Raw genomic sequence first — 18,227 nt, 5'->3', positions numbered from 1 at the left:
TGCCCATTCTGCAAGTTTATTAATGTCCACCTGTAATTTGTTGCAGTCCTATATAATGGATTGAATCCCCGCTGAGGCACTAAAGTATGGCGGAGAGGCACTATTGGCATGAATGCATGATCTCATCTCTCTCATCTGGAAGGAGGAGAACATGCCGGGAGATCTCAGAGATGCAGTAATCGTGACTATCTTTAAAAAAGGGGACAAGTCCGACTGCGGCAACTACAGAGGAATCTCCGTATTATCAGCCACTGGGAAAGTCATCGCTAGAATCCTCCTCAACCGCCTTCTCCCTGTGGCTGAGGAACTCCTCCTGGAGTCACAGTGCAGATTCTGTCCACTACCGGGTACAACGCACATGACCTTTACGGCGCGACAACTGCAAGAGAAATGCAGGGAACAGCACCAACCCCTGTAAGTGGCCTTCTTTGACCTCACAAAGGCCTTTGACGCTGTCAATCACGAGGGATGATGGACCATCCTCCTCCATTTCGGCTGCCCCCAAAAGTTTGTCGCCATCCTCCGCCTGCTCCACAACGACATGCAAGCCATGATCCTGACCAACGGATCCATCACAGACCCAATCCACATCCGGACCGGGGTCAAGCAGGGCTGCATCATCGTGCCAACACTCTTCTCGATCTTCCTCACACTCAACAAGCTCCCCGCCAGAGTGGAACTAAACCTTCATCATCTCCAGGCCAGATCCAAGACCGTCCCAACCTGTTGTCGAGCTACAGTATGCGGACGACGCTTGCGTCTATGCACATTCAGAGACTGAACTCTAAGTCATAGTCAACATCTTCACTGAGGCATACGAAAGCATGGGCCTTACACTAAATATCCGTAAGACAAAGGTCCTCCACTAACCTGATCCCGCTACACAGCACTGACCCCCAGTCATCAATAACCACAGCGTGGCCCTGGACAACGTGAACCATTTTCCATACCTCGGGAGCCTATTATCAGCAAGGGCAGACATCGACGAGACATCGACTGCCTCCAGTGCGCCAGTGCAGCCTTCGGCCGCCTGAGGAAGAGAGTGTTTGAAGATCAGGCCCTCAATTCTGGCACCTAGCTCATGGTCTACAGGGCTGTAGTGATACCCGCCCTCCTGTATGGCTCAGAGACATAGACCATATACAGTAGACACCTCAAATCGCTGGAGAAATACCACCAACAATATTACCACAAGATCCTGCAAATCCCCTGGGAGGACAGACGCGCCAATGTTAGCGCCCTCGATCAGGCCAACATCCCCAGCATCAAAGCACTGACCACTCGACCAGCTCCACATTGTTCACATGCCTGGCACAAGACTCCTAAAGCAAGCTCTCTACTCGGAATTCCTGTACGGCAAGCGAGCCCCAGGAAACATTTCAAGGACACCCTCAAAGCCTCCTTGATAAAATGCAATATCCAGACTGACACCTGGGAGTCCCTGGCCAAAGACTGCCCTAAGTGGAGGAAGAGCATCCGGGAGGGCGCTGAGCACCTCGAGTCTCGTCGCCGACAGCATGCAGAAAGCAAGCGCAGGCAGCGTAAGGAGCGTGTGGCAAACCAGACTCCCCACCCACCCTTTCCTTCAACGACTGTCTGTGACAGAGACTGTAATTGCCGTATTGGACTGTTCAATCACCTAAGAACTTTTAGAGTGGAAGCAAGTCTTCCTCGATTTCGAGGTACTGCCTATGATGATAGATGCATTTAAGGAGAGGCTAGACGAGCATATGAGAGAGAAGGGAATTGAGGGTTATGCTGATACATTTAAATAAGGAAAGACGGGAGGAGACTTGAGTGGAGCATAAACGCTGGCATGGACTGGTTGGGCCAAATGGCCTGTTTCTGTGTCATATATCCTCGTAGTTCTATGTAATACTCTGTCCCATCAAAGACTCCTAGGGGAGGTACAGCACAGGTTAGAAACATAAATACAAAGCTCCCTCTTCACTGTCCCTTCATCACTGTCCCATCAAACATTCCCAGTTTCCATGATTATCACTGAAGCAACACTCATGATGATGGAATCAACATGTATTCTTTGTGGCAGCATGTCAGAATTCCTGTTATGGGATCCATGATGATGTTCGTTGATCCGATTGTATCTCTCCAGGGCAATATTCCAAATTTCTTTTTGTCAATGGGTTGTGGGCAGACCTAGTCACATTGGCCTGATGGTATGATAATTTCTCGTTTTGAGAATAAGGAGAACAAGGAAGGCATCGCATGTGATCTCCAATAGTCAATATTACAATTATTGTTGGTCCTGGGAACACTATCGACACATGGCATGAATAAGGAAACAGGCCATAGGAAACTCGGCCTGTGTATGGTAACTGCTATTTCACCATAAACACAAATCAGAGGTAATGGGAGAGAGTCTGAATGAATAGAGGTCGAAATTGTCCCTTGACCCGGTTGAGGCGCACAATTTGAATTAAATGAATATTTAGCGCCCGGCGACATGGCCCACTACATGTTGCTGAATTGGGATCTTTGTCTGAAAAGAATGTGCCAGGCGGTATCAGAGGCATGATTCGCCTTCTCAGGGCGGTAGCGCGGCATTAGCGGGGCCGAAGTGGGATGCGAGGCTCAGTGTGGCGCTGATGACATCAGCACGACGCAGATATGCCACGCCGCACTGATATGTCACAATGTCCCTCTCCTTCTTTTAAAGGAAAGGGCTGCTGCAAACTCTGCAGTCGCTTTCCTGGCACCCACTGGGCCACCAGGGAGGGTTTCGGCCGGACCTTTGGTCTGGCACCCAAGAGACGGTGCCGGGCTGTAGGTTGACGGCCCGGCCGAACCAGCAGCCAACAAAAACAGATGCCGGCTACAGCGCAAGGCCCACCCCTTTAAGGGCGGCCGGGGTGCCCCAGCCACGACGGCTTCGCAACACGCAAAGCTGTCATAGGCATCGCCCCATGCTAATCTCGCATCCCGCAGGGCAATTTTCCCCACAAGGTGCATCGCCGTGTGTGCATCCTCGCCCGGGGCGAAAAGTATGGGGAGCAGCGTTAACCTGTTTTCGCCCACGGCATTCCAGGGGCAATTCCAGGCGGGTCGCTTCGGCTGCCCGCCCCCAGGCGATAAAGCATTTGTGTCCCATTAACAGGGCTGTAAAAAGGGGACATTTTTGCTTTTAAGAGTCAGGTCAGAAAAGTGCAGTGGATTCTATCTCTCAAGAAGTGGCTGAGAATTTCTTGTAACTCATCAATCTGTTTACCACATCACAGGACTACCCTGATGTTTAATAGATGTTAAAGTCACAAACCAACAAGTTTTATCTTGATTGAATGATGAACCCAGGCAGTAGCCCCATTAATATTGAGGTTGAAGCCACAACTAGAAAAAACTAATAAGGACATTATCTGGGGCTATTAATTATCCATCAAACTGGTGCTAGGTTTGATCTCTTCCACATTGCCTTTAATTAATGATTCATTGCATCGTGATACATGAGCAGTCTGTGTCCTACTTACTGTGACAAGGCCTGTCATTGTGTAGCATAGAGTTTTTATTTCATCCAGTGAGGCCTCTCCTGTTATTGGACTGAAGTTATGAGAATTGCTCCACTCAACTGCAAGATAACGGAGAGAAAGAATGAACTTTGAAAAGCAAAACCACAACTTTAAATGTGCAGCCTTTAAAAAACATGTTGTACAAAGCTATTTTTCCTCAGGGATGGAAAATAGGAGATCAGAAGAGTCACATCTCGAAGATACTCCATATAGAAACATAGAAACATGGAAATTTACACGCAGAAGGAGGCCATTTCGGCCCATCGTGTCCACGCCGGCCGACAAAGAGCCGCACGGCCCTTGGTCAGCAGCCCTAAAGGTTACATATAAACCTATGAACAATGACGGAAAGGCAAAGAGTAACTAGCCCAACCAGTCCACATCACACAACTGCGACACCTCTTATACTGAAACATCTACACTGCACCCCAACCGGAGCCATGTGATCTCCTGGGAGAGGCAAAAAACAGATAAAAACCCAGGCCAATTTTGGGAGAAAAAATCTGGGAAAATTCCTCTCTGACCCATCAAGGCGATCGAAACTGGTCCAGGAGATCACCCTGGCCGTATTCTATTCCCTGCAGTACTTACCATTATATCTGCACCATCCAACAAAAGGTCATCCAGTCTAATCCCAATTACCAGCTCTGGGTCCGTAACTCTGCAGGTTACAGCACTTTAAGAGCCCATCCAACCATCTCTTAAAAGTGGTGAGGGTTTCTGCATCCACCACTCCTTCAGGCAGTGAGTTCCAGATCCCCATAACCCTCTGCATAAAGAAGCTCCCCCTCAAATCCCCTCTAAACCTTCCACCAACCACCTTAAAACTATGCCCCCTCATAATAGACCCCTCCACCAATGGAAATAGACCATTACTATCCACTGTGTCCAGGCCCCGCAATATTGTGTGCACCTCAATGAGATTTCCTCTCAATCTCCTCTGTTCCAATGAGAACAAACCCAGCCTATCAAATCTGTCCTCATAATTAAGATTCTCTATTCCAAGCAGCAACCTAGTAAACCTCCTCTGCACCCTCTCTCGTGCAATCACGTCCTTCCTATAATACGGCGACCAGAGCTGCACGCAGTACTCCAGCTGTGGCCTAACTAAAGTATTATACAATTTAAGCATAACCTCCCTGCTCCTATATTCTATGCCTTGGCCAATAAAGGCAAGCATTCCGTATGCCTTCTTAACCACCTTATCCATCTGGCCTGCTACTTTCAGGGATCTGTGGACAAGCACTCCAAGGTCCCTTTGTTCATCTACACTATTAAGTGGTCTGCCGCTTAATGTGTATACCCTTTCCTTATTAGCACTTCCAAAGTGCATCACCTCATGCTTCTCTGAATTAAATTCCATTTGCCACTGCTCTGCCCACCTCACCAGTAGATTGATATCGCCCTGCAGCCCATGACTTTCCTCTTCATTATCAACCACACAGCCAATTTTAGTGTCATCTGCAAACTTCTTAATCATACTCCCTATATTCCAATCTAACTTGTTGATATATACCACAAAAAGCAAGGGACCCAGTACTGAGTCCTGCGGAACCCCGCTGGAAACATCCTCCCAGTCACAAAAACATCCATCAATCATTACCCTTTGCTTCCTATCTCCAAGCCAATTTTGGATCCAACTTGCCACTTTGCCCTGGATCCCATGGGCTTTAACCTTTCTGACCATCAAAAGCCTTGCTAAAGTCCTTATATACTACATCGCATGCACTACCCTCATCAACCCTCTTGGTTATCTCCTCAAAAAATTCAATCAGGTTAGTCAAACACAATCTTCCCTGAACAAATCCGTGCTGACTGTCCCTAATTAATCCTTGCCTTTCCAAATGTAGATTTATCCTGTCTTTCAGGATTTTTTCCAATAATTTTCCCACCACTGAGGTTAGGCTGACAGGCCTGTAATTACTTGGCCTATCCCTTTTTCCCTTCTTAAACGAGGGTATTACATTAGTAGTCCTCCAATCCTCCAACACCATGCCCATATCCAAAGGGAACTGGAAAATGATGGTCAAGGCCTCTGCTATTTCCTCTTTTACTTTGCTCAACAGCCAGGGATGCATTTCATCCAGGCCTGGGGACTTATCTACTTTCAAAGCTGCTGAAACTCTTAATACTTCCTCTCTCACTATATTTATTTCATCCAGAATATCACACTCCTCCTTGATAGCAGTATCTGCATTGCCCCTTTCCTTTGTGAAAACAGATGCAAAGTATTCGTTAAGAACCCTTCCAACATCTTCCGCCTCCACACAAAGATTACCTTCATGGTCTCTAATAGGCCCTACCCTTTCTTTAGTTACCCTCTTACTTTTAATATATTTATAGAACATCTTAGGATTTTCCTTAATTTTACTGGCCAAGAATTTCTTGCGCTCTCTCTTAGCATTCTTAATATCCTTTTTAATTTTGCCTCTTAACTTTCTATATTGCTCTAAAGATGCTATAGTATATGACATAAGCGTACCTTTTTTTCTTAATCCTTCCCTGTAAGTCCCTGGACATCCAGGGGGTTCTAGAATTATTTTTCCCAGCCTTTTTCTTTAAGGGCACATGTTTGGCCTGAGCCTTCTGGATCTCCTCCTTAAATGCCTCCCACTGTTCCATCACTGATTTACCCACAAGTAGCTGTTTCCAGTCCACTATGGCCAAATCACTCAACTTAGCAAAATTAGCTTTTCCCCAAATCAGAACTTTTATTCCAGGCCTATCCTTGTCGTTATCCATAACCAACTTGAATCTGACTGAATTATGGTCACTGGCACCCAAGTGCTCTCCCATTAATACCCCTTCAACCTGCCCAGCTTTATTCCCCAAAATTAAATCCAAGACGCCCCCTCTCGTGTTGGGCTTGCTACATACTGACTAAAAAAGTTCTCTTGAATGCATTTCAAGAATTTCGCATCCTCTATACCCTTCACACTAAATATGTCCCAATCAATATTTGGATAGTTAAAATCCCCTACTATTACTACCATATGGTTTTTGTACTTCACAGCAATTTGCCTACTTATTTGGTCCTCTATCTCCCTCCCACTGTTTGGGGGTCTATATTACACGCCCAGCAGTGTGATTGTCCTTTTTTATTTTTCAATTCGACCCATGTGGACTCATTTGATGATTCCTCTAACATATCATCCCTTCTCACCGCTGTAATAGTTTCTTTAATCACTACCGCGGTTTGGTGGGAAATTCTACTTTCGTGTTTAATCATCTCAGCTGTGGCTGTTTCCACAGTTCCACATAACTGAATGAATTACAACACCAATAAAACTAATGCTGCAACAGACAAGGCTCTGATGTATGGCTGGAGTTATCAGGCTCTGGGGACTCTGTTCTTCACATTATTAAGAAATGCTTTAGAAGAAGCTGCTTCTTGTAATATTGTACAATTCAGTGTTCTCCTTATGAGCAGTGAGGAGAATGATAACAGTCAACTGTATCTGGACCAATTAGGTAAAGGAGATAAAAAGCAGCAGGTAGAAATTAATACAGAAAATTTCAGGTGCGCTGACAGAAATGCAGGAAGAATGAAATGTGTACACAAAGATTGGGTCCACTTGCAAAGGATAGTTATTGATTGACTGAACACAACTGGCATCACCAAGCACTTGATTATAAATTGAGGCAGCTTATCCTAACCATTGAGTGAACGCTGGACAAGGACAGGGTCAGATTTAGCTGCAAGCTTCATGCTATATTTTTGGATCTTTTCTACTCTTATCATAGATGGGCACAGCTTGGCTCAGTGGTACCACTCTTGCCTCAAGATAAGTGGCTTTAAGCCTCAATCTAATTGGCGAATATATCTATTGACTGATATGTCAGGTGAGTTATCCAGAGATGCTGCCATTGTATGAGATACTAAGCTGAGGCCCAACTCGGCTATTCAGGTGTGAACATAAAAGATCCTACAGCCACTATTTATCACACAGCCAAAACAGATTAAATGGCCATTCATTTAATATGCTGTTTGTGGGATCTTATGCACAACTTGGCTCTTGCAGTAGCCTACATAATAACAGTGACTACACTTAGCAAGTTATTCATTAGCTGTGCAGCACTTTGGAACATCCTGCAAACATGAAAGATACCATTTAGATGCAAGTTCTTCTTTCTTTCCAGCTTTACTCTGCATCTAACCCGTGCTGTATCTCCCCTGGGGGTGTTTGATGGGACAGTGTAGAGGGAGCTTTACTCTGTATCTAACCCGTGCTGTATCTCCCTTGGGAGTGTTTGATGGAACACTGTAGAGGGAGCTTTACTCTGTATCTAACCCGTGCTGTGCCTGCCCTGGGAGAATTTGATGACACAGTGTAGAGTGAGCCTTAGGTTAAATAATTCAAATTTGGTCCGTGGTCAGGGACAGGTGAGTGTGACTACAAACGAGGCAGGTATGGGGACCCAGGAGGTAGTGATGGAGGAGCCTCAGCCCTTGCTCTTGTCCAACAGGTATGAGGCTCTTACTCCCTGTCTGGACGGGAGCAGGGACTTCAGGGAGGATGAGCAAACTGACCACAGCACCGTGGTACAGGGGGCCATTCAAGTGGAGAGAGTAAAAATAAATGTTGTAGTGGTAGGGGACAGAATAGTTAGCAGGATAGATACTGTTCTCTGCAACCAAGAGTGTAAGTTCCGAAGGCTGTGTTGCCAGCCCGGTGCCAGGGTTAAGGACATCTTCTCTGGGATGGAGAGGAACTTGGAGTGGGAGGAGGAAGATCCCATTGTCGTGGTCCACGTAGGTACCAATGACATAGGTAGAACAAAGAAAGAGGTTTTGCTGAGGGAGGGGCTAAATTAAAAAGTAGAACCACAAAGGTAATAATCTCTGGATTATTACCTGAGCCATGAGCAATTTGTCATAGCGTAAATAAGATCAGCAAGGTGAACGCAAGGTGTGGGAGAAATGGGTTTTGATTCCTGGTACACTGGCATCAGTACTGGGGTAAGAGGGAACTGTTCTGTTGGGACGAGCTTCACTTGGACCATGCTGGGACTAGTGTTCTACTGATTCGAATAACTAGGCCTATAGAGAGGGCTTTAAACTAAATAGTGGGGGGGAGGGTTCAGGTGAACGGAAATTTAAAAAGTCAAAGAGAAAGCAGAAGGCAATAGAGCAGGATAGCAATGGGGGACATGATAACCAGAATGTGACAGGAAGGGACAGAATGTACACAAATAGTGTATCAGAAAGTGAGGTTAAAACAGGGAAAAATGGTAAAAAGACGAAATTAAAAGCTCTTTATCCGAATGCACGCAGCATTCGTAACAAGATAGATGAGTTGACGGCACAAATAGATACAAATGGGTATGATCTGATAGCCATTACAGAGACATGGTTGCAAGTTGACTAAGGCTGGGAGCTGAATATTCAGGGGTATTTAACAATTCAGAAGGATAGACAGAAAGGAAAAAGAGATGGGGTAGCTCTGTTAATAAAAGTTGAGATCAATGCAGTAGTGAGAAATGATATTGGCTCATAAGATCAAGATATAGAATCAGTTTGGGTGGAGATAAAAAATAATAAGGGGAAGAAGTCACTGGTGGGCATAGTCTATAGGCCCCTAACAGTAGCTACACTGTAGGACAGAGTATAAATCAAGAAATAATGGAGACTTGTAAGAAAGGTACGGCAATAATAATGGGCAATTTTAATCTTCATATTGATTGGACAAATCAAATTGGTCAAGGTAGCCTTGAGAAAGAGTTCATGGAGTGTATCCGAGATAGTTTCCTTGAACAGTACATTGTGGAACCAACCAGGCAGCAGGCTATCTTAGATCTGGTATTGTGTAATGAGACAGGATTAATAAATTATCTCATAAAAAGGATCCTCTAGGAAAGAGTGATCATAGCATGGTTTAATTTCAAATGCAGTTGGAGGGTGAGAAAGTTGGGATTCAAACCAGTGTCCTGATCTTAAATAAAGGCAATTACAAAGGTATGAAGGCAGAGTTGGCTAAAGTAGACTGAGAAAATAGATTAAAGGGTAAGACAGTTGATGAGCAGTGGCAGACATTTAAGGCGATATTTCATAACTCTCAACAAAAATATATTCCAGTGAGAAGGAAAGACTTTAAGAGAAGGGAGAACCATCCGTGACTAACTAAGGAAATAAGGGATGGTATCAAATTGAAAACAATGGCATACAATGTTGTCAAGACTAGTGGGAGCCAGAGGATTGGGAAATTTTAAAAACCAGCACAGGATGACTAAAAGAATAATAAAGAGAGAGAAGATGAATTATGAGAGTAAATTAGCAAGAAATATAAAAACAGATAGTAAGAGCTTCTACAGGTATATAAAAAGGAAGAGGGTAGCTAAAGTAAACGTTGGTCCTTTAGAGGATGTGACTGGGGAATTAATAAGGGGGAACAGGGAAATGGCAGAGACTTTGAACAAAAATTTTGTATCGGTCTTCACAGTAGAAGACACTAAAAACATCCCAATAATAGATAATCAAGGGGTTATAGGGAGGGGGGAAATTTAAAACAATCATTATCACTAAAGAAAAAGTACTCAGTAAAATATTGGGACAAAAGGTGGACAACTCTCATGGACCTGATGGCCTGCATTCTGAGGTATTAAAAGAAGAGGTTGCAGAGATAGTGGATGCATTGGTTGCAATCTATCAAAATTCCTTGGAGTCTGGGGAGGTCCCAGTGGATTGGAAAACTGCAAATGTAATGACCCTATTTAAAAAAGGAGGGAGACAAAAAGCAGGAAACTATAGACCAGTTAGCCTAACATCTGTCGTTGGGAAAATGCTGGCGTCCATATTAAGGAAGCAGTAGCAGGACATTTGAAAAATCATAATGCAGTCAAGCAGAGTCAGCATGGTTTTATGAAAGGGAAATCATGTTTGACAAATTTGCTGGAGTTCTTTGAGGATGTAACAAGCAGGGTGGATAAGGGGGAACCAGTGGAGGTGTTGTATTTCAATTTCCAGAAGGCATTCGATAAGGTGCCACATAAAAGGTTACTGCAAAAGATAAAAGTTCACTGGGTTGGGGGTAAGATATTAACATGGATAGAGGATTGGCTAACTAACAGAAAACAGAGCGTCGGGTTAAGTGGGTCATTTTCCAGTTGGCAAACGGTAACTAGTGGGGTGCCACAGGGTTCGGTGTTGGGGCTTCAGCTACTTACAATCTATATTAATGTCTTGGATGAAGGGACCGAGTGTAATGTAGCCAAGTTTACTGCTGATACAAAGATGAGTGGGAAAGCAAGTTGTGAGTAGTACACAAATAATCTGTAAAGGGATATAGGCAGGCTAAGTGAGTGGGAAAACATTTGGCAGATGGAGTATAATGTGGGAATGTGTGAAGTTATCCACTTTGGCAAGAAAAATAAAAAAGCAAATTATTATTTAAATGGAGAAAGATTACAAAATGCTGCAGTACAGCGGGACCTGGGGATACTTGTGCATAAAACACAAATAGTTAGTGTGAAGGTACAGCAATTAATCAGGAAGACAAATGGAATATTGGCCTTTATTGCAAGAGGAATGGAGTATAAAAACAGGGAAGTCCTGCTACAACTGTACAGGGCATTGGTGAGACCACACCTAGAGTACTGCATACAGATTTGGTCTCCTTATTTAAGGAGGAATATATTTGCATTGGAGGCAGTTCACAGAAGGTTCACGAGGTTGATTGCTGAGATGAAGGGGTTGACTTATGAAGAAAGGTTGAGCAGGTCGGACCTATACTAATTGGAATTTGGAAGAATGAGAGGTGATCTTACTGAAATGCATAAGATACTGAGGGGGCTCCACAAGGTAGATGCAGAGAGAATGTGGAGGCTGGGTCATTGAATATATTTAAGGCAGAGATAGACAGATTTTTGAATGATAAGGAAATAAAGGGTAATGGAGAGTGGGCAGGGAAGTGGAGCTGAGCACAAGGTCAGATCAGCCATGATATTAAATGGCGGAGCAGGCTCGAGGGGCCAAATGGCTTCTATTTCTTATGTTCTTATGTTCTTTGCTCTATATCCAACCCATGCTGTTCCTGCCCTGGGAGTGTAGAGGAAGATTTACTCTGTATCTAACCTATGCTGTACCTACCCTGGGACAGCTTGATGGGACAGTGCAGAGGGAGCTCTATTCTGTATCTAACTCATGCTGTACCTGGTGTAGGAGTGTTTTATCGGACAGTGTAAAAAAAGCTTTATTCTGTAGCTAACCTGTGCTGTACCTGCCCTGGGAGAGTTTGATGGGACAGTGTAGAGGGAGCTTTACTCTATATCTAACCCATGCTACCTGCCCTGGGATTATTTGATGGGACAGTGTAGAGGGAGCTTTACTCGGTATCTAACCCATGCTGTACCTGCACTGGGAGTGTTTGATGGGACAGTGTAGAGGGAGATTTACTCTGTATCTAACCGGTGTTGTACCTGCCCTGGGAGAGTTTGATGGGACAATGTAGAGGGAGCTTTACTCTATATCTAACCCATGCTACCTGCCCTGGGATTATTTGATGGGACAGTGTAGAGGGAGCTTTACTCGGTATCTAACCCATGCTGTACCTGCACTGGGAGTGTTTGATGGGACAGTGTAGAGGGAGATTTACTCTGTATCTAACCGGTGTTGTACCTGCCCTGGGAGAGTTTGATGGGACAATGTAGAGGGAGCTTTACTCTATATCTAACCCATGCTACCTGCCCTGGGATTATTTGATGGGACAGTGTAGAGGCAGCTTTACTTTATATCTAACCCATGCTGTACCTTCCCTGGGAATGTTCGATGCGATAGTGTAGAGGGAGTTTTACTCTGTAACTAACCCGTGCTGTACCTGCCCTGGGAGGTAAGAGGGTTATTATTAGGATAGAAGAATCAATCATAAATCTTCAATCATTGAAGAACACAGGTGTTAAAATAAAATGCTCCACAAATCCTTACCTTTATACTTTGTGACGACTGCAGAGTTAACACTGAGAGGCTCGTGGAAGGTCACCTGCAATGAGTTACTGCTGGCAACAGACAACTGCACATGAGTTGGTTCTTCCGGGGCTCCTGTGTATCCAGAACAAGAATAATTGTTCAGAAATTAAACTTCAAGCATGAGTTACGACTGGCACTATGGAAGGTGCAGCAGGGCTGGTACTGTGAGAGGATACATTTGATGGCTCCACTACATTGATCAGGTGGGTGTAGCTGGTTTGAGTCTGATGAGAAGTTCCTGGTGTGTGGCATACTCTCAATAGGAATCACAAAGCAGTGGCCAAGATCCCTCTTCAAAGAAAGATACTCAAGGAAGAAAAATGTGACGAATGATCACCTCAGTCAGTTTCTGAGAAAATCTACCAACTTGAGAAAGGGTTTATAGGAAATGGCCTTGGTGTCAGTGCATTTGAGAAATTAATCAAGGGGGAACTTCTAATCTCTGCATTTTATCTGTTAAATTACAGGTGAAGAAATGGAAAAATCAGAGCATCTAAAGTTGATTTGTTCTATTCTGGTCAGCATTCCATATTAAGTGGTGACCAGACTCAGACAATCCATGGTGTCTCATATCCAGCTAGGAGGAAGTGCTAATGCTGTTTTTGAAGTGCAGAAGGCAAGCAAAGTTTTACAGACAGAGTTCACCTGTTGAATACCCTAGAGTAACTGTTTGAGAATGTCTTTCTGGAGCCAGGGGTCCTGCAGGTCCTTCTTACTGTGGCATATTGTAACAACTATGCAGAATGTACTTATATTTCTTTGTGAACGAATGCTTCCCTGATGGCCAAATGATTAAGGCACAGTCTGATATAGTAAAGAGTGAGATTCAATTTCCAATGCGGTTTCTACAATTGAACTCAATGGCAGTGAGAACTGCAGCTCCTGATATCTCTAGAGGCTCACACATAAAGAATAGCCTCTTAGCCCACATACAAGAGGGTGACTGGCAGCCAGGAAACTACCCCAGCAGGAGCAGCACTTTTAGGAGAGTTGGGGAATTTGGGGACCAAAATAAAATGAATCCTCTCATAAGAACATAAGAACATAAGAACATAAGAAATATGAGCAGGAGTAGGCCATACTGCCCCTCGCGCCTGCTCCACCATTTAATACGATCATGGCTGATATGATCATGGACTCAGGACCACTTCACTGCCCGCTCCCCATAACACTTTATTCCCTTACCGGTTAAGAAACTGTCTATCTCTGTCTTAAATTTATTCAATGACTCAATGAGGCAGCAAATTCCACAGATTTACGACCCTCTGAGAGAAGAAATTCCTCCTCATCTCAGTTTTAAATGGGCGGCCCCTTATTCTAAGATTATACTCCCTAGTTTTAGTCTCCTCTATCAGTGGAAACATCCTCTCTGCATCCACCTTGTCAAGCCCCGTCATAATCTTACACGTTTTGATAAGATCCTCTCATTGATCTCGTTAATTTTTTTTTCCCTTCCTTTCTGATGAGGCTTCTTTGTGAGGTAAAGTTGTGCATCGGTCGGCACCGAACCATAATTCCTGAGACCCCAGCCAGACTACACTGCAGGATGGCCCTGATCAATGCAAGCACATGCGTCATACCAACACTGTGTTCAGTTATGATTTTGGTAGTTGTGTCCTTGGATGCTGCACAGCTGCATTCAGCCATGGGTACACAGGATAGCCTTCATCTCCCAGGGGTCTCTTGAGATTTCCCTTTCAGATTGGAAGAGTTATGGCACACCGGATTGCTTTAAAATGAAGAGATTGAATAGCTGCTCAAGAAGCAATCATTCACTTGCATGCTGTGGTGCTTCTGGTCACAAAAGACTGAATCTTTTCCTCGAGGCGGGCAGTGCCTGTGCTCCAAGTGGGCTGTAGGCTAAGTTGCATCATGTGGTATAATTCAATGACAACGTCCTTGGTAACGTGGAGCCTGCTCAGGGTCTGCTCCTCTACCAGATACAGGTATGTGCACCTCTGCCTATATATTCTGGTGTGTGGTTATTGGTAGGTTAGCGGTGTGTGTTGCCAATGGTGTCTGACATTCCTCCATTGCTCACTACCTTCTTATATAATGCAGAAGATACAGGCGAATTCCCAATAGGAATGCTCGGTGCTACGTGTCAAATGGGGAGGATAGCTCCACAGCAGATGGCACAACAGTTAGAATCATAGAATGATACAGCATAGAAGGAGGCCATTTGGCCCATCGTGCCTGTGCTAGCCCTTTGAAAGAGCGCTCCAATTAGTCCTATTCCCTGCTTTTTCCCCATAGCCCTGCAAATTTTACCCCTTCATGTTTTTATCCAATTCCCTTTGAAAGTTGCCATTGAATCTGCTTCCACCGCCCTTTCAGGCAGCGCATTCCAGATCATAACAACTCGCTGCATTAATTTTTTTTCCTCATATTGCCTCTGGCTCTTTTGCCAATCACCTTAAAATTGTGACCTCTGCTTATGACCCTTCAGCCACGGGAAATAGTTGTCCTTATTTACTCTGTTAAAACCCTTCAAGATTTTGAACACCTCTATCAAATCCCCCCTTAACCTTCTCTGTTCCAAGTGGAAAAATCCCAATTTCTTTCGTCTCTCCACGTAACTGAAGTACTATCCCTGGTACCATTCTAGTAAATCTCCGCTGCACCCTCTCTGAGACCTTGACATCCTTCTTAAAGTGTGGTGTCCAGAATTGGCCACAAAACTCCCGTTGGGGCCTAACCAGTGTTTTATAAAGGTTTAGCATAACTTCCCTGCTTGTCTCTATTAATAAAACCAAGGATCCCGTATGTCCTTTTAATAGCCTTCTCAACTTGTATGCCTCCTTCAAAGATTTGTGTACATACACCCCCAAGTCTTTCTGTTCTTGCACCCCCTTTAAAATTGTACCGTTTAGTTTATATTGCCTCTTATCATTCTGCCCACCAAAATAAATCACTTTACACTTCTCTGCGTTAAATTTCATCTGCTATGTGTCGGGCCATTTCACCAGTCTGTCTCTGTCCTTTGTGAGTCTGTTACTATCCTCTTCACTGTTTGCCACATTTGCAAGTTGGCAATAGAAAAAAAAACTAACCAAGATCGATTCAGAAATAAGGTTTGTGAAAATCCTACAATACAGATCACTTCCATTTTTTTCAATATCCCGGCCCCTTATTTTATACAGACAGGAACTGGACTGGGTAGAAATTGTAGAAAATATAAGGTATGTTTTGCATGGAGTATCCACAAAGGGACTGGCACAACAAAGAGTTCTGGCTGAACACAGCTCCTGCCCAATTTCCACTACCAACTGTCCCATTTATGCTGCCACAATGGGAGCCCAGGAGCAGAAATCTAGGTCTCTGCTTCTCCACGGTCAATAAATGAGATTGAGAACCCAGTAGGCACAAAATTAGTCACCAAGCTACCCCATCATGTGCCCCACCAAGTTACCCCACCATGTGCTCAACATTTTACCCTACCACATTACAGTAAAATACATTTGAGGCCTTTGTTGTAAAGGTTCTGTCTGTGATGAAGTGATTGACGTTCTGCCTGTGATTATTGGTTGAGGTTCTGTCTGTGATGAAGTGGTTGATGTTCTGTCTGTGATGAAGTGGTTGGCACATATTTTACTGCACCTGGAATCTGAGCCTTTGACTTGCAGTGTTTGTGTTGCTAAGCAACAGCTGCGAGCCTCAAAATGGTGGTTGAGCTGCTACTATTTACCTCCCTGAAGGATAGCCTCTATATTCAGCCCACTTTACCAAATCACTTATAGATTGCCCGTGATTCTGTGCAATCAGCCATGCTGAAATCAGTTATTCAGCACAAACCAGGGATCTTCTGGTCTGTCTGTCCATCATGCATTGCCTGCAACAACTGAGCCATCCTGGGAGCCTACAACATCCTTTTTCCTAGTTACAGATGTTACTTTCATTTAGGACCATCTGTCACAGCCATGCACTTCCAACGAGGAGCCCACAGATTTGATTGCCAGGAATGCTGCCAGCCCAATCAGTCTGTGTCCTTTCTGTCACTTGTGTTCGGCCTCATGCAGATGAAGCTTTGCCAAGTGGGGATTGTACATCTCTGCAATTATGGGTGAGATCAGCACAACTGTCCTGATTTGCATGAATTATGCTGTTTGCTCAGTGATGAGCAACCTGCTCACAGAAATGGCTTTAGCTTAGATTGCCCTGCTGGTCTGGCTGGAAGAGGTCACTGGGAGGGCGGGACATGGATTTGCAGGGTGAGGAATCACAGAGAAAACAAAAGAAAACAGTGCCTGTGTACATTGGCCTAGCATACTCACGTGCATGTTCAAAGCCAGCTTTCATTCGTTTAAAGAGTCGGTAATGCCACTCCCAGGCTTTCAGCTGTTTCTCTTTGTCTGTGCAGTCTGCACTTGGCGCCTCGTTCACTACCTGTGTGGTTAATTCATTCACACGCTGCTCAGACTCACGCACCAGTGTTGTCAAGTGTAAGGACCGGCTCTCCAAACTCATAACTGAAAGAGAAATCGGCGTTAGCTGGAGAGCATTAGCCCTTTGCTGAATTCTGGCAAGCCACCTCTCTATCCCATCTCAATACCGTTTTGGCATGAAAGAGTTAATCTCCTCCGATCACTCTCCAAATGGCTAAAGCATATTTCAGAGCAACTGACAGCCTAATTGACACATTCTGAATTTTATACAAATGTTGTCAAATAAGGTTTACTTGCAAGGGAGGCAGATCACCATTTCTATACTTGGGGCGGGCATTGAATATTCTATCCAACTTTTACATCTACGCTGTTCTATCAAACACTCCCAGGGCAGATACAGCACAAGTTAGTTACAGAGTAAATTTCACTCTACACTGTCCCATCAAGCACTCCCAGGGCAGGTACAGCATGGGTTAGACACAGAGTAATGTTCCCTCTACACTGTCCCATCAAACACTCCCACGGGTTAGATACAGAGTAAAGTTCCTTCTGCTCTACCTTAGCTGCAAGCTGAGAAACTCCCTCCAGACTCTTTAGATGAGAGTAAACCATTTTTGCATTCAATGCTCTCATTAACCACGGAATCCCACAGCAAGCGAGCCCACACTGTAGGTTTTTCCTTTTTCTTCAGTTATATTCCTCTTCCAAAAGGGTCCTGTCGGGTTCCATGTTTGCCACACCTCAGATGCTTCCTCACATGGGCATTCTCTGATTTGAATCTAGACTGAGTATCGACAGGATATTTCAACTGCGGGAAACATCACACCCAATGTCAATTCTGTCCTCCAACAACATGCACACACTCACTAATATACACACATTCACTAATACACACACACTCACTCACTCACTCACCCATATACACATACTCACTAATATATACACACACTCACTCATATACACACTCTCACTAATAATCCCGCCAAATCATCCGGACTTGGAAATATATCACCATTCCTTCATCGTCACTGGGTCAAAATCCTGGAACTCCCTCCCTAACAACACTGTGGGAGTACCTTCATCACGGGAACTGCAGCAGTTCAAGAAGGCAACTCACCATCACCTTCTCAAGGGCAATTAGGGATGGACAATAAATGCTGCCCTTGCCAGCGACGCCCACATCCCATAAACGAATTTTAAAAAAATACACACGCACAGTCACTCATGTACATACACTCACTAATATACATACACACTCACCAAATTACACACACAGTCATACACATACTCACTAATGTACACACACACTCACCAATATACACACTCACTCACACAATCTCACTCGTTCACACAATCATG

General features: G+C 44.4%; 1 protein-coding gene across 1 annotated transcript in view; it reads right to left on the bottom strand.

The window, feature by feature from the left end:
- Positions 1-18,227, bottom strand: part of LOC139225844 (ankyrin repeat and fibronectin type-III domain-containing protein 1-like) — a 1,527,386-nt gene that overhangs the window by 588,968 nt on the left and 920,191 nt on the right. The window contains exons 8-10 of the mRNA XM_070856697.1: positions 16,758-16,952; positions 12,442-12,555; positions 3,483-3,580 (exon numbers count right to left, since the gene is read on the bottom strand). Coding sequence (XP_070712798.1) covers positions 3,483-3,580; positions 12,442-12,555; positions 16,758-16,952 — 407 coding nt within the window. The remainder of the gene's footprint in view (positions 1-3,482; positions 3,581-12,441; positions 12,556-16,757; positions 16,953-18,227) is intronic.

Source organism: Pristiophorus japonicus, chromosome 15 (genome assembly GCF_044704955.1).
Source record: "Pristiophorus japonicus isolate sPriJap1 chromosome 15, sPriJap1.hap1, whole genome shotgun sequence".
Classification (NCBI taxonomy): domain Eukaryota; kingdom Metazoa; phylum Chordata; class Chondrichthyes; family Pristiophoridae; genus Pristiophorus; species Pristiophorus japonicus.
The sequence above is the reverse complement of the archived record's forward strand: the minus strand, read 5'-3'. Positions and strand labels throughout refer to the sequence as shown.